At 34.7% G+C, this 22387-nt stretch overlaps 2 protein-coding genes across 10 annotated transcripts in view; one reads left to right on the forward strand and one right to left on the reverse strand.

The window, feature by feature from the left end:
* Positions 1 to 22387, forward strand: part of LOC129322205 (probable disease resistance protein At4g27220) — a 37228-nt gene that overhangs the window by 13813 nt on the left and 1028 nt on the right. For 8 of the 9 annotated variants that reach the window (XM_054968360.1, XM_054968362.1, XM_054968356.1 and 5 more), the window contains 5 exons: positions 11377 to 14217; positions 14492 to 14752; positions 14964 to 15683; positions 16951 to 17784; positions 18018 to 18110. In XM_054968360.1, the coding sequence (XP_054824335.1) occupies positions 11386 to 14217; positions 14492 to 14752; positions 14964 to 15683; positions 16951 to 17784; positions 18018 to 18110 (4740 nt within the window). In that variant the 5' untranslated portion in view covers positions 11377 to 11385. The remainder of the gene's footprint in view (positions 1 to 11376; positions 14218 to 14491; positions 14753 to 14963; positions 15684 to 16950; positions 17785 to 18017; positions 18111 to 22387) is intronic. The other variant, XM_054968358.1, reaches the window with a different exon arrangement.
* Positions 3252 to 8701, reverse strand: LOC129322474 (uncharacterized). The gene is made up of 5 exons (XM_054968787.1): positions 8606 to 8701; positions 4727 to 5065; positions 4414 to 4648; positions 3807 to 4284; positions 3252 to 3504 (listed from the first exon to the last, which is right to left on the reverse strand). Exons 1-5 carry the CDS (start codon positions 8699 to 8701, stop codon positions 3252 to 3254), a joined length of 1401 nt encoding a protein of 466 aa, XP_054824762.1.

Here is a 22387-nt window from a genome sequence, read left to right on the forward strand (position 1 = left end):
CACTTTACTTTTATATATGTGTACACATTTTCACACTAAATTACACAAATTTCATTACTTGTTTAACAAAAATCTCTTTTTATGCAATAAATATTCAATGCTATAAAACATGCTCAGTTTAAAACTATTTCATGCATTACATAGCAAACTCACACACAGTGATAATAAATAATCAAACAAAAGAAGTTATTTGGTTACCTCAACCCTTCTGTCACTAGGAAGGTTACCCATGAATTTCAACACTACTACAGCTTATTACAAGCTTCCTTTATCAACTCACACGCTTAATATGCCAATTTAAACACATTTGGCACAATTTAGTCATTTGGTTCAATTTTATCAAAAGTACATTTTTACTACTTATAGCTATATTCATCCATCTATTCTTTTTCATTTATCCATTAAAGGTCTATTACTATCGATTACTAATTTACATCCATTATAGGTGCTTTTTATATAACAATCACACCCCTTGAGCCATTGTTATAAGTGGTGGACTAGGCTATGTCACCTTATGGCAACCCTAATCGACTTTCCTTAAATTTTGCCCAAGCCATAGATCTTCCATTCGTGGGCTTAAGAGAATCCCACCAATGCTTGACTTCACCAACAAGTTGCATCGTAGCCAACATAACCCTATTCTTAGATGTACACCTCACCACAGTAAATAGCTGCTCCATCCGATCCAACCACTCCTCAGCTTTCCCATCAAGCATACTACTATCATATGTAGTCAGATTTGAGCGAGAGAATTGCTTCCAAGGTCTAGATATATCATCCTCTTAATTATCAACAATCGGTCTATGACCTCCTATAGCACTAGAAGCTCCCTGTGTAATGTCCACCTTAACATTACCAAAATTCACCACACAATCACAACAACCAATCATAATTAGGAGCAAGGATTTGCTCCTAATCTCATATTATATATAAAAGAGTTAAAACTAATAATATTTTAAAAATAATTGAGGAATATTTGGGATCTCACAACAACCCTTTAAATTGATAGTTTGAGCTCAAACTTAATGATTTATATAAGTATTAGAAGCATGGAAAAGTTTTGGGAAGCAAACCACTTCAAAATAAGGCCAAAAATGTCATTGTTAAGTGTTTTGGTCCATGCGCGTGTCTCGTGGTCCGTGCGCCGTGGCTTGTGGCACAGAATGCCATATTTTCTTGCTGTACCGTGTGCCGCGGCTTGTGCGAAATGCACCACGGCGCACCTGTCCATGACAGCAATGCTGTCATGATAGCTTTTTTAGACAAACTTTGAATGCGCGCCATTTTCACATCTAATGTCCGATTGGAGTGATTCAAGCGCCCACACGAAGCTTGTTCCATAAGCTAACTAATGGTACAAGTTTCGTTATGATCCGACACCATATGAGAATTTTAGACACTCAGATGTAAAAATCAGTTTTTTAAAGAAATTTTCAACCATCCAAGTACTCAAAACTCATAACTAAAACCATTAACCCATTGTGAGGCTTGAACCAAGTCCAATGGACCAAAATACACTTGAGTGACCAATTAAACATACAAAAACATACCAAACACAAAATTTGGCCACTCAATGGCCATTTTGCCCAATATGGCCAAAATGCACAATTAGCACTACAAGCACTATTTGGCCTCTATTGCCACATAATACACTACCAATACATTGTCACCACATAGATAAAACATTCCTTACACTAGTATTAATATTTTAACCCATCACCACAAAAATTACCACATATTCACCTCATATACAATATTGGGCTAAAATACACAACAACATAGTATGAAACAAGTGCAACCAATCAAAATAATATGCATTCCTAGTTGGCAACATATAATCTCATATAACAAGTTTATGTACACCACTCAAACCAAAATTAGGCTTTACAAAGAGTGTAGCAGATATGCTAGCCCCTACCCGATTCCCTCCCTAGCTCAGTCTCACTGGTAGCACCTGTAAAATGATAATCCACGGGGTGAGATAAAAATCTCAGTAACTAAGATAATCTATATTATTGATTAATAAGCCAAGTTATAAAAGAGCATTAAAATAAGTGACATAATCACATTATATAATATCACCACAAATTTGCATGCATGATCCCTAACCATCCGGTCCTCCAATACTCCCGACCGAACCAGTAGGCTATTTCACAGAAACAAACCACATGTATGGTTCTCAAGCTCACCATTCATGGTAGGACTACACAGCCAAGGTGTCCTAAACCACTTCTGGACTACTGTTTCCCCTTATTACAAGTAATTCAGGTGTCGTTACTCTAACACCGCATCCTACGGATGCTAAGGAGCATAGTCTCCAACTCCGCACCATTTTGGGTACTAAGGAGAGTAAGTCTCCAACACCGCACCCATTTTCGGGCACTAAAGAGAGTAAATGCTGCACCTGGCGTCCCGAGGTACTAGCAATGCCATATGGAATTAATCTTCACTATCTCCACTAGGGTGACCTCCCACCCTCTAATATGTCACATTTTACTACATATCTCCACTTAACTATGCATAAACAAATTTTCCAACAAGTATAACAAAATCTTTTCATTTACTTCCAAAATATAGAATTTTACAAACCATATTCCCCTCATTTTCTAAAATAGTTAACCTTTAAGGAATTTATACATATATACTCAACAAATCATAGAAAAGCAACTTGAGAATAACTTATACAAGGTAATAAACAATGCAAATTATCCAGTTACCTCAACCCTTTTATTACTAAAAGGGTTACCCGTGGTACTAATTCTCTTCTTGTGTCAAGGTAAGTCTTCCCACACCACAATCTACAACAAGTACTATATGTTAATTTTCAATTAACACAAGCACCATTAGCTAATAATAACCTCCCTATTCTCCCACTTCTCACTCAAATTCTCAACGAATAGACTTGTCAAGATTAGAATTTGTTCACTTCATCCCTTCATGTCTCCTTCTAACTCTATCACAACATAAAACTCAATATCTCAACTTATCACACTTTAACACCCTATGATCAAGTTGGGGCTTGATCTACTTTCACCAAACAGCAAAATACCTTCATATAACTACATATCCAAGATCAATAAACTTAAATTAAACCTTTAGAGTCAATAGAAACCTTCAAAACATTGACTTATGGCTTAATCTAATCAGACCAAATTCTCCCTTTTCGGGTCAACCTAGTCAATGATGAAGCTATCTGAGAGAAACCCTGGATCCACCGCAATCCCTTCTGCCAACACAACATGTCTTAAAAATCAAACCTCTCGTAACCAGAACTCACACTTGTTAAACTTGGCATAGAGCTTGTTGTCCTTCAAAATTTGTAGCACAATCATCAAATGCTTCGCATGCTGCTCGTCATTTTCAGAATATATCAAAATGTCGTCAATGAATACCACAACAAACTGATCTAGGTAAGGCCTAAATGTGCGGTTCATGTAGTCCATGAAAACCACAGGCGCATTTGTTAACCCAAATAGTATGACTAGGAACTCATAATACCCATACCTAGTACAAAAAGCCGTCTTGGGCACATCCTCCAAGCACACTCTTAATTGATGGTATCCTGACCTTAAGTCAATTTTTGAGAACACAGAAGCTCCCACCAATTGATCTAACAAATCATCAATCCTTAGTAAAGGATATTGTTCTTCACCGTCACCTTATTCAACTGTCTATAATCAATACAAAGCCGTAAGCTACCGTCCTTTTTCTTAACCAATAGCACAGGTGACCCCCAAGATGACACACTGGGTCTAATAAATTCCTTTTCAAGTAACTCCTCTATCTGCTTCTTCAACTCAACTAACTCCATTGGTGACATCTGGTATGGTGCCTTTGATATTGGTTCAGTTCCTGGAATTAGGTCTATGGTGAATTCCACTTCCCTTTCTGGAGGCAAATCAGACATATCATCCGTAAATACCTCAAGGAATTCATTCACTACCCCAATCTTATCAATACTTCCATCGTAGTCCCCATGCATCGAGAAGAAAACCATATAAGCCATACACCCTTGTTGCATCAATCTCTCTGCTTGTACCACTGATAAAAGCTTAGACTCACTAGGAATATTAGCCGGTGTAGCATGTACCAATAACAAAACTATCTTCCTAGCACAGTCCAAGGTGGCATTATTTGCCATCATCCAATCCATACCGATAATCACATCCAAACCCTTCATAGGAATTCGGATCAAATTTAGAATGGTCAAATGATTTTCAAACCTCACTTCTACATTCAAACATGCCTTACTGGTCATATCAAATGACCCAGATGGCGTAGACACTTTAATCACTTAAGGAAATTCATGCAAAGGAAGTCCCAACCTCTCTACACATTCATATGAAATAAACGAATATATAGCACCCGAATCAAACAATGCTTCAATTTTCTACTCGCAAATAGAAATAATACCTTTTATCAAATTCGGCAACGCTCTTGCCTCCTCCTGAGATAGTGTATAGACTCGTCCTGGAATGGTAGATCTCTGCTCTGCCATCTCCACTCTTCCCTCAGGGCATTGTCTTGCTAAATGACTAGGTTTCCTACATTTAAAACATGCCCAGTACCTCCCAGGATGTGACCGCCCACACTTAGCACACCGTGGTGGTCGAGCTGTACTTAAGGTCAGGGCAGGCATATTTAAAGCCTGTTGGGATGGTTGTGGAACACTAGAACTCCTAAATCCACCCTTCTAAAATATTCCCCGAGTCTATAATCCTCTAACAAAGCTCTTCTTGCCTGATGCTACAGAACTACTCAAGCCATAACCCGTCTTCCTAGAGACTCCACCCGAAGGACCTAGGGAGGACGAGAACCTCCCATGACTATCTCGTCTCTTTTCTGCTTCTACTTCCCAACACCTTCTTGCTGTAATTCGGAGCCGATTACACATGTCAGCATATGTGGTTACTCCTAGCAGAGCAAATTGCTGTCTATATTCAAGCCTCATCTTTTCCAAAAGTCTCTTGGCCTTCCAGTCGCTATCATTTATCTCCTTTAGATAAGTAGAAAACTTTGATAGCTGATTAAACTTCTGAATGGATGCTTCCTCATCAAGATCTCCCTGCCGAAATGCATGAAACTCGGCCTCTTTCTCATCTCTAAATGCTGAAGGAAAATGATGATCAAAGAACATTTCTTTGAATTGTTCCCATATAAGATGGCGTCTATCTATTGGTCTTGTGGAATTTCACCAGTGTTTAGCATCTTCAACTAGATACACTGTGGCTATGATCACCTTCTGTTCCATAGAGCACGTTACCACCTCAAAGATGGTGTCAACTCTCTCTATCCATTTCTCTGCTTCTCCTTCCTTCCTAGTTCTATTAAAGGTTAGAGGGTTAAACCGAGAGAAAGTCCTCCATGCTCGATCAATAGCCATCCCTTAAACATCTCCATCCACTCTCATTCCAAACGATCTAGGTCTACTACCAGAACCATGAGATGGTTCCAATCTACTCTCATGAGCTTCCTCTTGCCTCCTTTATTCCTCCTCACGACCTTTATTACAAAGCAAAATATCGTGGTCTGGAAAAGTTCTCTGTATATTCCTCATCATATCCCGCAATTCTTCAAGAATTGCATCATTACCCTAGGGCCTTTGTTGTTGTTCTACTTGTATCTCTGGTTGTACCTCCGGTATAGGCCCATCATTCTTCGATAAATTACTGGCATTTCAAATGCTTCTCCTAACCATTTTCTCCCCTCATAAGGAAGAAACCAAAAGGGAAATTAGTAGGAAATAAAGAAAATGAGACAAAGGGAAAGAGTTGTGTACATAAAGTTGCCAACTAATGAGAATAAATGCAATAGAGACATCACCACAACCAGATCTCATAACCTGAGAAATAATACCAAACTGTAATGTCCACCTTGACATTACCAAAATTCACCACACAATCACAACAACCAATCATAATTAGGAGCAAGGATTTGCTCCTAATCTCGCATTATATATAAAAGGGTTAAAACTAATAATCTTTTAAAAATAATTGAGAAATATTTGAGATCCCATAACAACCCTTTAAATTGATAGTTTGAGCTCAAACTTAATGATTTTTATAGGCATTGGAAGCATGGAAAAGTTTTGGGAAGCAAATCACTTCAAAACAGGGCCAAAAATGTCATTTTTGAGTGTTTTGGTCCACGCACCGTAGCTCGTGGTCCGTGCGCCACAGCTTGTGGCACAGAATGCCATGTTTTCTCACTGTACCATGTACCACGACTTGTGCGAAATGCGCCGCGGCGCACCTGTCCATGACAGCAATGCTGTCATGATAGCTTTTTTGGATGAATTTCAAACAAGTGCCATTTTCACATCCGATGTCCGATTGGAGTGATTCAAGCGCCCACACGAAGCTTATTCAATAAGCTAACTAATGGTATAAGTTTCGTTACGATTCGACACTGTATGAGAATTTTAGACACTCGGATGTAAAAGTCAATTTTTCAAAGAAATTTTCAACCATCTAAGTACCTAAAACTCATAACTAATACCATTAACCCATTGTGAGGCTTGAACCAAGTCCAATAGACCAAAATACACGTGAGTAACCAATCAAACACACAAAAACATACCAAACACAAAATTTGGCCACTCAATGGCCATTTTGCCCAATATGGCCAAAATGCACAATTAGCACTACAAGCACTATTTGGCCTCTATTGCCACATAATACACTACCAATACATTGTCACCACATAGATAAAACATTCCTTACACTAGTATTAATATTTTAACCCATCACCACAAAAATTACCACATATTCACCTCATATACAATATTGGGCTAAAATACACAACAACATAGTATGAAACAAGTGCAACCAATCAAAATAATATGCATTCCTAGTTGGCAACATATAATCTCATATAACAAGTTTATGTACACCACTCAAACCAAAATTAGGCTTTACAAAGAGTGTAGCAGATATGCTAGCCCCTACCCGATTCCCTCCCTAGCTCAGTCTCACTGGTAGCACCTGTAAAATGATAATCCACGGGGTGAGATAAAAATCTCAGTAACTAAGATAATCTATATTATTGATTAATAAGCCAAGTTATAAAAGAGCATTAAAATAAGTGACATAATCACATTATATAATATCACCACAAATTTGCATGCATGATCCCTAACCATCCGGTCCTCCAATACTCCCGACCGAACCAGTAGGCTATTTCACAGAAACAAACCACATGTATGGTTCTCAAGCTCACCATTCATGGTAGGACTACACAGCCAAGGTGTCCTAAACCACTTCTGGACTACTGTTTCCCCTTATTACAAGTAATTCAGGTGTCGTTACTCTAACACCGCATCCTACGGATGCTAAGGAGCATAGTCTCCAACTCCGCACCCTTTTAGGGCACTAAAGAGAGTAAATGCTGCACCTGGCGTCCCGAGGTACTAGCAATGCCATATGGACTTAATCTTCACTATCTCCACTAGGGTGACCTCCCACCCTCTAATATGTCACATTTTACTACATATCTCCACTTAACTATGCATAAACAAATTTTCCAATAAGTATAACAAAATCTTTTCATTTACTTCTAAAATATAGAATTTTACAAACCAATATTCCCCTCATTTTATAAAATAGTTAACCTTTAAGGAATTTATACATATATACTCAATAAATCATAGAAAAGCAACTTGAGAATAACTTATACAAGGTAATAAACAATGCAAATTATCCAGTTACGTCAACCCTTTTGTTACTAAAAGGGTTACCCGTGGTACTAATTCTCTTCTTGTGTCAAGGTAAGTCTTCCCATACCACAATCTACAACAACAAGTACTATATGTTAATTTTCAATTAACACAAGCACCATTAGCTAATAATAACCTCCCTATTCTCCCACTTCTCACTCAAATTCTCAACAAATAGACTTGTCAAGATTAGAATTTGTTCACTTCATCCCTTCATGTCTCCTTCTAACTCTATCACAACATAAAACTCAATATCTCAACTTATCACACTTCAACACGCTATGATCAAGTTGGGGCTTAATCCAACTTTCACCAAACAACAAAATACCTTCATATAACTACATATCCAAGATCAATAAACCTAAATTAAACCTTTAGAATCAATAGAAACCTTTAAAACATTGAATCATGGCTTAATCTAATCAGACCAAATTCTTCCTCTTCCAAATTCCATGGAAAATGAGATGAAAAGGTAGAGAAGAAGGGAAAGAAACTTACCCAAGAGTTTGAAGGCTCAAAAGATCTTCAAAATCCTTCCAAGTTGATGCCCTAGCAGTGCCCAAAGTTGCCCCCTTCGTGTTCTAGGTTTCCCAACACAAAATCTAATTTTTTCTGCTAATTCCTAAAATTTGAAGTTACTTACTATGCCATGCGCCGCAATGCATGCCACGCAAGCCGTAGCTAACGACGCAGCGAGCAACAACTTGATTTTGCTCCCCCCGATGCTTCCCAACTTGATCCAACTTTCATCCTATCTCAATTTAGAGCCAAATATGACCCAAAAATCTAATTAGCCACCCAAAAATATAATTAAATAAATTAATCATATTTTTAACTAATTTATCCCTTAATTAATCCATTTTTTCCATATGTGAAATTTTAGAATGTTACACCCTGCCCAGCACCTAGGTCAACATGTTGATCTGGAACAGCATGATCTTTGAGATTTTGCTTTATATCCACCATCACTTGAAGCAGCCTAGCCATGACTACATCTGTCCCCTATGGTGGTGGTGGTAGAGGCAGAAGCAGAGGTAGAGGAGGTAGAGGTGGTGGTCGTCCCTCATTCCTCAATCTACCTTTTCCCCTTCGAGCCATATTACAATTGAAAGGTGTTTGGCCACACGCATATAAACCTTTCTCCCCTCTTAAAGGAACAAGCTAGAAAAAGAAAAATAATATTAATCTAAGTTAGTGGTAAAAGGGAAAGAACATAAAAGTAATAAATTTAAGGTGCCAACTAAGAAAGAGGAATCATAAACCTAAAAATGATACTAAATGTAACACTTTTCCCGAGTGTTATTCAAAAATCACATAATTCAATAAACTAAGTGTGGTTAAGGAGTTGATCCTAAAACTAACTTAGGAAATAAATTATTTAAATCACTAAACAAATACACCATCACAAAATAAACATCTAAAACCTTTTAAAAAAATTTATAGGTTTTACCTATAGTGCACGAAAGCAAGCTAGGTGAAAGCAAGATAAAAAAATGCTGTTATGATAGCATTAAATTACTGCCATGACAGCCCTCCCAAGCCAACTTCTGGGAGGCTCTATTCCATCATTTGACCTCTGATTTAAAGTAATTTTAAACGTCACATGTCATTTTTAATTATTACTAGAGTGTACCAAATTTTAAAATGATCTAACGGTCGGATAAGAATTTGGAGACTCTACATGATTGGATAAAGTTGTTATTATAACAACACTTTTGAACCAACTTTTGGAGTGTACCATTTCATCATCTAACCTCTAATCAGAGCAATTCCAAAGCCTTACGTCATATTTAAAGAGTATTATAAGTGTACCAAATTTTAAAAAGATCCAACAATTGAATCAAAATTTATGCGCATCCCAACCTCAGCAATGGTTGTTATTATGATAGAATTTTCAGTCCAACTTTCGGAGCATGCCATTTCTCCATTTAAAATCTGATCGAGGTGATTTCAAAGTCCACACAAAGATTATAAAATTTTTTACTTGTAACCTAAATTTTAGAGAAATCTAATGGTCAGATAAGCTTTCAACACCTAGATGCAAAAGTGTAGTTTTTTTGATAAAAATTATTTTCAAAATTGTCTAAATCTCATACTAAGGATCACAAACTTGTGAGAATACTTTGGACACATGAAATAGGACTAAGAGTACCTAATGATGTAAAACCCCCATACATCAAAATGTGACCACTTGGATGTCATTTTTCAAAATGGACCCTAAACTCCCAAAATGCACAAATCATACAAGAGTTGTCAAAAATCAATCCAAATGCCACGTATTTATATAAATGCACATGCCAAACATTTTCTTTTGGCTCAAAGATCCCCGTAAGGCCCACGCATCCACTCTCTCTATCCAAAGTGTATATTTGCCCTTGGCATACAATTCATAATGCAACTACTTTGCAATTGCATGTAAAATCACACATATTCATATATATATATACACACACACACACACACTAAAATAAACATTTACTTATAGTGAAAAATTGGTCTATCAAATGAATCTATTAAAACCACATATCATAATCAAGTTTCCTAGTCATAAGTCTACAAGCAAACAAAAATTTATACAAAGCCATACAATTTTTAATCAAACAAAAACCTTCACTCAACATTACCACTTTTACCATTAGTCCTTATAATGAAAACCAAAACTTAATTTAAATCTTATTGGATTCAAATAGTACAATTATAACTAAATCAATAGGCTTAAACTATTGAGGAGCAAAACCTAACCTCTTGGAGTTTGACTTTTGCCTTAAAACTCCATTTTTCATCCAATTGACCACTCAAAATATTAGAACACTATATAAAAACTCAAAACAACCTCCTAAGGACCCAAGGAAATGAAAGCTTACAAGAATAAAGCTTTTGTGATCAAAATATAAAATTTACCTCTTCAAAAAATTTAACAAAACTAAGAGGGAAAGAAAAGGATTGAAGTAGGGAGTTTACCTATCACATAATTTAGCTCGTAACGGCCATAAAGCCTCTTAGATCCAATTTTTAGCCTCCCTCTCTTCCTTCATCTCTTCCTTCCTCTCTTCTCCACCGTCTCTCGTGCTCTCTTGCTCCTTTTTTCTTCTTTCATTTCCTTTCCCTTCTTAATTTTTATTTCTGCGTGCTTATATTTTAAAAAAACTGATCTTAATACTTTGGGAAAAATTACAAATAAGGACCTAATATTTTTTTATGGCACAAAAGCTTAGGTCAACTTTAATAATTTTTTTCATAGTTAAAAATAAAATAAAACTAAACTTTTTCTTCATAAAATTTAAACTTTGGATCTATATCAAATTATTCTTAATTTTAATTTAATTATAAATATTTTATTTTAAAATAAACATAAGTCTTAAAAATTTCGAGATGTTACACATTGCCATTTAGTTTTTTCTTTCCCGTGTTATAATTTTATGCTCTTCTATTCCTTTTCAGCCAAAAATTAGAGGAGTGCAAATTATTTGCCTTAGTTAGTTAAATAATGCCCATAGATTAATGGATTCCTTTGTTTTGGGTTTCATTTACTTATTAACTACATAACCGATAAAGCCTATTGATTAATGAATTTCTTTGTTTTGTATTTCTTTCAACATTCCCTTCATTCTCATCCTTGCTTTTTTTATTCAAGTATTAAATTTGCTTGTCATTTTATTCAGGAAGTAAGAATGGACATTCTCATATCTGTTGCGACAAAATTAGCAGAGCTTATTATGGAACCCATTGGAAGGCAGGTGGGATATTTATTATGCTATAGAAACTACTTTAAGGAGCTAAGTGATAAAGTAGAGGAGTTGCAGACAACAAAAGAACGTATTGACCATGAAGTTTCACAAGAAATAAGAAATGGAAGAGAGATTGAAGGTGATGTGCTAGCATGGCAAGAAAGTGTTATTAAGACTTTAAATGAAGTAAAGAAGCTTTGTGGAGATGCACGTAATACAAATGTTGGGTGTTCTAAATGGTCATTTCCTAATTTGAAGTCCCGATATCAACTTAGTAGAAAAGTAAAGAAAATGGTGAACACCATTATCAAAATGAAGGAAAAGGGGATTTTTGCTCGAGTTGGCTATGTTCGACATTTAAATATAACGAAAAACTTTCCTACTACAAAAGGGATTAGTGAGCTTGAGTCAAGAAACTTAGTAAAAAAAGAGGTTGTCTCATCTCTAAAGGACCCCAAGGTCAACAAAATTGGGGTTTTTGGAATAAGTGGAGTTGGGAAGACCACTTTAGTTCAAGAGGTTGCCAAACAAGTTAAGGATGAAAAGCTATTCAATGAAGTAGTTTTTGTAACAATATCCCAAACTAATCTTGAACGAATTCAAGATGATATTGCAGAGCAATTAGACCTTCATTTGAAAGAGATGACCTCATCAATAATAAGAGCCAACTGCTTGTGTGAGAGGATTGAAAGGGAGAAAAATATCCTTATCATACTAGATGATATATGGGAGGAAATTAATTTAGAAAAGTTGGGAATACCTTTTTTAGATATATGGGGAAAAATTAGTTCAGACAAGTTAGGGTCTCATTCAAAAGATGATTACAAGGGTTGCAAATTATTGTTGACTTCGAGAAGTCAAGATATTTTACTGAAGAATGAAACTCAAAAGAACTTTTCCCTTCAAATTTTAAATGATGTAGAATCTTGGAGAATTTTTGAAGCTATGGTTGGTGATATTGTTCATGATGCTAGTTTCCAAACTATAGCAACCCAAGTGGCTCAAAAGTGTCTAGGCTTGCCTATTTTGATAGTCACAATTGCAAAGTCATTGAAAGATAAGAAGAATATTCATTATTGGAAAGATACCTTAAACAATTTAAAAAGTATTGATAACAAGGACGTGCGTGACATTCTTTTGTCATCTTTGGAGTTCAATCTCAATCGATTAGAAGTTGATATGAAGGAAGTATTCTTGCTTTGTGGTGTACGTGGAACATCCATGATGGTTAATGACTTGTTGAAATATGCTATTGGTTTAGGTATATTCAATGGTATAAATACCATCGAAGGTGCAAGAAATAGACTTTATAGAATAATTGACGACCTAAAGGCCTCTTGTTTATTGGTTGATGATGATTCAAGAGTAGAATTTGTCAAAATGCACGACATTGTTCGTGAAGTAGCCATCTTAATTGCTTCAAAAGAAGTTTTCACGAGAATTAATACTAAGTGGCAAAGTTGGCTTGGAAATGATGTTCCTAAAACATGTACCCATATTATCTTGGACTGTTGTTGCATCCAAAAGCTTCCTGAAAGGTTAGATTGTCCCTATTTGACATTTCTTCACATAGACAGCTCTGATAATCGTACTTTAAAAATTCCAGGTTCCTTTTTTGAGGGGATGGGAAACCTTGAAGCATTAGATTTGACAGGCCTGATCATATTTTCACTACCCATTTCTCTTAGCACCTTGATCAAACTAAAAACATTGTGTTTGGATCAATGCTCCTTGAAAGATATGTCAGGAATAGGTTCCTTGATAAATTTAGAAATTCTTAGCTTTATCTATTCATCTATAGAAGAGTTCCCATGTGAAATAGGGCAGTTGACTAATCTTAGAATGTTAGATTTGGGCAACTCTGGAATTAAGACCTTTCTGCCCAACATTTTATGCAAGCTGACCAAATTAGAGGAACTATATATAGGCAACACCATAATTAATTGGGAGGTGGAAACTTCAACTGAGCAAAAGAGAAATGCTAGTCTTATAGAGCTTTGTCATTTGAAAAAGTTGACCACTCTAGAAATTCAAATCCATGAGCCTTGGCTTTTGCTGAAAGAGATACCATTTGACAACTTAGTAAGATACAAGGTCATTATCGGAGATAAATGGGAATGGTCATCAAGTGAAGAGACCTCAAGGGTTCTAAAGGTAAAGCTAGATACCAACATTCGTAAGGAACGGGGAATTAATACATTAATTGAAGGGGCTGAAGATCTATACTTGGATAAAATAAATGGCATTCCAAATGTGTTTTTTGAATTGAATGGCAAAGGATTTCCACTGTTAAAGCATTTGCACATCCAAAATAATGGTGAAATTAAGTATGTTATCAACTCAATAGTGAAGAGGGATCAAACTCATGTTTCGTTCCCAAAATTAGAGACATTGATACTTCACAACCTCAATAACTTGGTAAAGATATGTGATGGTCCAATTAGGGATAATTCTTTTGGCAGACTCATGGTTGTCAAAGTTAAAAGTTGTAACCAATTGGTATATCTCTTCTCTATTTCAATGATTAAAGCTTTTTCTCAACTTGTTGAGATTGAAGTTTCAGAATGCAGTTCTATGAAGAAGATTGTGTTTGTAGAAAGTGCAGATAGTGGCAAAAGTATTGATGAGAAGATTGAGTTTCTTTCATTGCGCTCGCTAACTTTATACCATTTGCCAACCACTGGCAATTTTTGCTCGCATGAGTTGACATCTCTTCAAAGTACTAAGCAAAACTCATGGAGGGCTAATATTCCAACACCATTTTTTAGTAACAAGGTATATATATATTCTTTAATTTTTGATTTTGTATATGCCAATCGAGATGAGCAATATTCAGTAATGATGGATGATTTCTTTTGTTTAAAAGATTACATTTTAGTTAAACTTTTATCAAATAGTTTTTTTATCAGCATCCTCTTATAAATGAATGATGTTAGCTTTTGGATATCCATTAGTAGATCAAAATTCTCAACATGAATAATAATATGTTCATGCTATTTTACTGCGTATTTCTTTTTCCACATTAAAACTAAATCCATTGTTTTCACAGGTTAAATTTTCTAATTTGGAGACTTTGAAGTTGAGTTCGGTCAATTTGAAAAAAATTTGGGAAGATCATCAGTCTTCTGCACCCTATTTGGTCCAAAATTTAGCTAACTTGACTGTAGAAAATTGTGGTGGCTTAACATATTTATTCTCTTCTTCTATGATTGGAAGACTTTTGAATCTCAAGCAACTTAAAATTAGTAAATGTGATATGATGGGGGAGATAATTGCTACAGATGGGAGAAATGGCTCTGCAATAGGAGAGGTAAATTCAACTTGAACCCAAAAGATTTTATCATAGTTGGAATCATTTTCATCAATCATATGTAGTTGGATTCTTATAAAGCAATATATCTAAAAAAACATTTTTCTTTTTGAAAGAGCATTATTGTGACATCAGAGGAGGATACACTTAAAATGATTCACGTTTTACTTTTTTCGTTCACTCATAAACTTAATTTGCAAATGGATGACAGGCACTTTTTCCCAAATTGGAAGCAATAATAATAAAAGACATGAAGAACTTGACGACGATGTGGCATCGAATCCTGGCTTCCAATTCCTTGGCTAGCTTTAAGACGTTAGAAGTCAAAAATTGTGAAAAAATTGAGAAAATACTTCCGGAATATATGAGTAAAGCATTTGCAACTCTGGAGACATTAAAGGTTGAAGATTGTAAGTTGGTGCAAGAGATATTTCAGTTGGGTGTCAATGCAAATGATATAATGACACAGCTCAAGTATATCACACTACGACGATTACCACAGCTCAAACAAATTTGGAGTAAAGATCCTCAATCATGTCTTCGCTTTGAGAATCTGCAAGTTGTGTGTGTTAAAGAGTGTGAAGTTTTAGAATACCTTTTTCCTTTCTCCATAGCCTTGGACCTACCTCAACTGGAGCAAATTATAATAAATGAAGCACAAAATATGAAGCATATTGTCTCAAAAAAAGAAGGAACCTTGGATAGTCCTGCTAGATTTGAGTTTAATCAACTTAAATCATTGGTGCTTTGGGATTTAGAAGATTTGGAAGGATTTTGTCTAGAAAACCACACTTTTGCTTGTTGGTCATTGAAAGAGTTAAATGTCTACAATTGTGTGAAATTAAAGCTATTCAAGACACAGTGTCAGGAAGGAGTTTGTGATAATAATCTCCAAGTCCCAATGCAACAACCTCTTTTCACATTGGAAGAGGTATGCCTCATCTTTTAATCAAAAAACTCTCCAATTTTTAGTTGTTTTTCTTTTTCTTATTTAAAAACATAATAAGTAGATCCCAATCCCGTTGCATATGATGTATTCAAGACTCCCCCGACTCTGTTATTCATTTCTATTATCATTTGTTTGGTCAGAAATTTTGAAATTGTTTACTTTTATTTGAGATATATTCAAACAAATTTGCTGTCACTTATTTTCATTATTTCTTTTTTTAGCAAAATTTATTTTCATCATTTCAAATAGCTTTTTTTTTTTGTTGGTCTTTTGTATCTGAACATGCATTCTTTAATATGTTTTAAACGCTAGTAACATTTATTAGAGTATTTATTTTACTATTTATTAATTCAAGCTTAATTTAATTGTTGTTTTGTTATTATTGTAATTGAGTTTTCTTTTATATGGTTATATGACTGGTTCATATTTTAGTCACTTAAATATTGTTCTTAATATTTTAAAAAGGAAAGCTTCTCAAGTTAAATATTGTAATTACTGATGGAATCATCTTCGTCCTCATATTTGATCAATAATGAGGAAACCTAAAAATTGTGATAACTCTTGGTTAATTATAAGCTCATTCTAAGATATACAATAAACTAGAAATTTTCAAAAGAATATATTAATTATTATTTTGAATATAATTATTTAATTTTTAAAAAATAAGAAAAGTTTCTCATGCTAATATAGTGCTCCCTTTGTCCTAATTTATAATATATTTGTTAAACAATATCACACATTTCAGTAAAGCTTCTTAAATACATTTTACAATTTTTTTAAAAAAAATAAAATTCAAAAATGTTGTTTATTTAATATTCTATTTTTAAAAAGAGAGGGAATATAATGGCAAGAGTAATATTATAAAAAAATCATTAATAAAATTTTATTTTTGTCAAATTCTCTTATATTTTGAGACTTTGGGTTTTCTTTAAAAGCAATTTATAATTTGGGACAGAAGTAATATTATATAATTGAATAATTTGAACTACCAATCCTTGTTATTTTAATTCATGCAATGATTTTTTTTTTGGGCAAAGTGCATAGCTTCTTAAAAAATGGATTAGATCATCGATGAATTTTTAATATCAAAGTAGTTTGTGCCCAAATTGCATGTAACACAACTCCTCAGTGTATTATAACCATAATGGACTTTGCTAGGCACTACAATTTTTTTTCTTTTTTCAATTTATTTATATTATCTCTTTAATTTGTAGTAGTAACAATGTTTATGTTTCCACCATTGGTACAGTTAATATGCAACTTAGAGGAGTTAAATCTAAACAATGAGGATGATAGGATGGCTCTTCAATGGCAAATCTCAAGGGATCACTCCTGCAAACTCAAACTTCTTTGGTTGTGCAATATAGAAGATGCCCAAGCTAATTTTCTATATTGGATTCTTCAAAATATTACTTGCCTTGAGTGGCTAGTCATTGAGGCCAATTCTTCCAAGGTGATATTCCAAGATGAAATGCCCAAAGATGAGAAAGGACAAAGTGATATCAAAGCACAACTCAAAAGGTTGTCACTCTCTAACATGGTTGAACTCCAGCATATTTGTAAGGAAGGGTTCCAATCAAATCTAATTCTTGAGGCTCTTGAACACTTAGATGTATATAATTGTTCCAATCTAAAGCTCTTAGTGCCTTCATTTGTTACTTTCAATCGCTTGACATATTTAGATGTGGAAAATTGCAATGGGTTGATTGCTGTAATTACAACATCAACAGCAAGAAGTCTAGCCATGTTAACAACATTGAAAATAAGAGCATGTAAGTCAATTGAACAAATTGTGGCTCAAGAGGGAGGAGAGGGCACAAATAATGAAATTGCATTTGATAGCCTAGAAGTTTTGGAACTTGAATCTTTGCCAAAACTCAAAACGTTTTGCTCTAGTAGTTGCTCCTTGAAAGTTCCATTGTTAGAGAAACTTGTGATAAGGCAATGCGCGAGAATGAAGAGATTCTCTACGAGCGATACAAGTGCACCATTACTTCAAAGGATACTGACAGATGACCAAGATGAAAAATGGTTTTGTGAAGGTGACCTAAATGGTACAGTGAAAAAGATCTTCCAACATATGGTATGTTTATTTTAGGCAATTAATCACTTTAAATGAAGAAAGTGAAATTATTTCTACATAATAACTTGCTTATGCAATTTCTTTTTACCCATTATGATGGCTATTTGCAAAGTAGTTGCCAAATATTTTTGGGTGATGTATTTTCATGTTCATGGATGTTGTGTATATATGGTTGAATATGACAAAAACATTTGTTACAAACAAAACATTTACAGATCTATTATTATTCATAGGTGGCATTTCGTAGCCTAGAGCGTTTGGAGCTATTTCAATATCCTGAGTTCACAGAAATGTCAAAACCAACATCAACATGTTCCATTGAACAGGTCTGGGACTTATTTCTTAACTAGTTCGGACAATATATTTTGAGTATATGCAGCATAGTTTATTTTCATCACATTTACTCCCAATAAATATAAGGAAATAAAGCCTTAGCCATGACAAGGAATTTGTGTGTATAATGAAACACTGCCATGTGATTAATAATTGAGTGTTCACTCTGTTTTTTATGCTTGTTTCCTCAATGATTCCTACTATCTAGGCTTAATGATGATTCTATCAGCAGATGATTTTTGTTTTCCCTTGACATACACTTTTGAAAAGGATAATTGATTTTCTCATTTTATCGTTTGTAAATGAAAATAATACCAAGTAGAGAGATCAAGTACCATAATATTTTAACATCCTAGTCAAATAATTGAGTGGGAAAAGAGGACATAATACCATTAGAAAAAGTTTGTTGTATTTTGAGGACTCTATGATTTGTGGCGTATCCTTTCCATATATATTTGACTTGTCTTATTCAAATAGGGTTAATTACTTATTACGAATGGGGATCATATATAATTGTAAAAAGATGTCAAACTCTTATACATAACCACTTAAAAGATCATAACTTCAAATTGTGTTGAATACATTACTGAGCAATATTTAGAACATGGTATTTTATTTTGCCTCTATATTTTGATTATATTTACACTTTTAAGGTTCTTATGTCCAAGAATGAAGAGTTTCTCAAAGAGAAAGACAAGCGCACTAATGCTTAAATGATATTGATATATAGATAAAGATGGAAAATGGTTTTAGGAAAGGTGATTTAAAGAGATCATTCTATAAGACATTCTAAAATATAGTTTGTTTTGACCTAAGGAATACTTAAAACCTCCATGAGATTAAACTACAATTGACTCCAAATCATGGCAACCTAGGGTTAATCCCTAAAGGATTACCAAATTGTAAAGTATAAAAGGAATTTCTTAAAGTTCTTCTAAAAGAATCCCAAAATTTCAATAATTCAAATTTAAAATATTATTTAATAAATTCGTATTAGAGTTTTGAAAGTAAAGCGAAAGCTTGAAAATCAATTGGGACCCAAAATAATGAGTTTTAAAACTCAAAAACAGATTTTGTGTAGAAAATGACATGTGCACCGCAGCTTCCGGCATGTGCGTCGTGGCGTGTTTTCTCTGTGCCATGCGCTGTGGCACATTGCACGAAATTTACAGCATCAGTGCTATTATTTAACAGCACAGGAGGTGAACTTCTGATGTGTTCTAAATCTCTGTCTGATGTCCTATTGAGGTAGTTTTAGTCTCTATAAGGAGCTTTCTCTTAGCTCTAGCTAATGGCACCAGTTTCACACTCAAACTCAATTCCTATAAAAAGTTAGATACTAAAATCCATTTTGACTACTTTTTTTATAAAATTTTCCAAATAGGGTGTCCCAACTCAACCACTTGTGCCAATAGTTCACACCAACCATCCGACCACACTCAACGAACTCTTGCGAACTCGTGTAATGCACCACATAAAATCAAAAACGCTTATCTCATAAAATCACCACTCAACCTGATTTCACAAAACATAAAAAGAGGAGGAAATATTGCACAAAATTAATAATTTCATTTCAAATCTCTCAAAATACATATGTTTTTACTTGTACAAGTATTTTAGCCCTATCCACGAGTTCACAACCAAAACTCACTAACCCAGGGTGTAACATCTCAGTTTTAATTCCCTGATTAATTAAACCTAAGTAGGGTAATTAGGTAAATTGAAGTGGTGTGTGGCTAGAGAGGTTTAATAATCATGTTTGATATTATTTTAGCCTTAATTGTGGGTCCGGTATCGAGGAGAGCCATCCAAGTATCAAAAGGAAAAGAAAAGGAAGAGTTGAAGTTGTTATGCCATATGCCGCGGTGCGTAGATCGTCCACCGCAGTGCACAGCCATCGTCCGCCACGACATATAGCCATTTTTTGCACTTTATCTGACACAAAATGAGATAGAAAAAGAAAGAAAAGAAAAGAGAGAAAGAAGAGGTGCACTAAAATCTGCTAGGGTTTACTTGGGGACTACTTTGAGAGTGTTTTGAAGGCTACAAACACCCAAAGTAAGTACCATACTCATTAATCTCCCCTTTTCTTTCACATTTAAATGATTAGGGTTTGATATTGAAAGTGAGATTTGATCCATGTAGCTTATGGGTCTGAATTTGTTGACTCAAATAAAGTTAATGGGGGTAGATTAGAGTATTTAAACCTAAGTATGATGAGTTTTGGTGTCTTAGGTTGTTGGGCATCATAAATACTCGAAAATCTCATTTATATTGGGTGGTTGGAAGTTGTGATGCCATTAATAGGATTTAATAGTTCATTAATGCTATTGAGGGCTGCAGGTAACTATTAAATCCAATAGTTAGGCTCCACCTCTTGTAAAGTGAAGGTTGGGAAATTTAGTAGAGATTAAGGGTTCAAATTGTTTGAGTTTGTTATGTTGATAGAGTTCAACTTGGTTGATTGTAGTTTTGGCTCTTGGTCACCTATTGGAGTGAAAATTTAAACTTAAAAGCTAATTGATTGAGGGGTAAACCTTTGACCTCTCAAAGATTTGAGGTAATTGGAAGAATACTCTACTTTAGGTAGTTGTATGTTAATTGAGTAGTAATTGATTGTTAAATTGAATGGTGAATGTTACATGTATGAGATTGATTTTTATGTAAAACTATATATTAGTTTTCAATGAGTGTATGAGAATTTGATTGAGCACAATGCTATTTTGGCTTGAACGCACAATGCAAAGTCAAAAGGATTCTACTATGAAAATGATTATGATTTGAAAAAATGAATGCAGTGATGAGAAGAGATATTTGTGTGTCAGTCATGAAATGAATTTGAGAAAATGATGAGGATACACACTTGTGTAGCACAAGGTCATAAGCCCAACGTGGTTATTGTAAAAGTGAGTAAATGAAAGCAAAAAAGTAAAGTCAAGTGAGTAATGATTAAAGCATGATCAATGACGGGAGTTCGCCTAGGGATTTGTGAGTAGAGAAAATTCATACAGTAATTATGCTGCCCTCCGATACATCGGAGCTATAACCTTGTCCCACTATTTGTCGAGGAACTGTCCTATAATTTGTCAAGGGACTAGAACCTAGCTATCTCTACTGGTTCAATGAGGAGAATAGCCTAGGGTATGAGACACCCTAAGGATTTGAGAATAGGGGAAGCCGTGGTTCGAGAGTGAGTTCTGTAATCTTTAGCTAGGTCACACCTCACAATTAGTGAGCTTGGGTAGTCCAATCACACGAACAGAGCCTTAATCAGTGTTATAGCCCACGATTTCAGTTTGAGAAAATAAGGAGGATATAAGATTGGTTGATCATTGCCTAAATAAATATATGATGTGTTGCACATGTTAAGTGGTGGCAGGTCGTAAGAGCATGGGTCATGTCATATATTTGAAAATATGGTGACAATGTACCTAGTTATGTGAGTAAAGAAACTATATAGTGATAAATGGTAAATTATGATACATGTGAGTTTGATTTGCATATTTGATCTCCTTGTGCATGTATTTTTTTTATAATTGATATATAACTGCATAGGGTAGAGTTAACCTTAGTTATTGAGTGGCTAGACTCACCCCTCTTATTTAATACTTTTTAGGCTCTAGCTCTGGTGTTAAGAGGGAGAAGACTAAAGAGGCTAGAAATTAGCATATTCCTACTACTATATGCCTCTAGTTTAGCTTTAATTGTGTAATAGTATATGGCTTGCCAATTCTAAGATGCATATTACCTCACTTGCACTATTTTGGTTGTTGAAAATGTTAGAATTGTATTTTAGGCTCTTAGCTTTTATGCATGTTGATATATATATGTTTATAGGGCCAAAATACTAGTGTAAATGTAGAAATGAAGATTTGAGTATGTTTGAATGATTTGAGTGAAATGCAATGCTAATTTACCTCCCCTTTTATTTTTGATAAATTGGGGTTGAGGAGTGAATTTTAGTTATAGTAATGTTTCGGTTCTTGTGACGTGTTGTACTGGTAGTCCTATGTCCATTGGACATGATCCAGGTGTTAGGAAAAGCTTTTGGCACTTGTTGAAGGTTTTAGACACTCATTTTGTGTAAGAGTGTTGAAAAGTGGTCAAATTGTATTTGGGTATCCAACTTCCTAGTGTGACTTGTTTTGGAAGTGAAAACTATGCCATTAGCTAGTTCATGTAAAGAGCTTTTTGTAGATACCTGAATCACGTCATTTGAATGTCAGATGGAGAATCAGGGCAACTCAGAAGTTCCCCCGATTTTGTTATC

This window comes from Prosopis cineraria, unplaced genomic scaffold (genome assembly GCF_029017545.1).
Source record: "Prosopis cineraria cultivar Desert tree isolate PC_DT_omini unplaced genomic scaffold, ASM2901754v1 PC10, whole genome shotgun sequence".
Lineage (NCBI taxonomy): Eukaryota > Viridiplantae > Streptophyta > Magnoliopsida > Fabales > Fabaceae > Prosopis > Prosopis cineraria.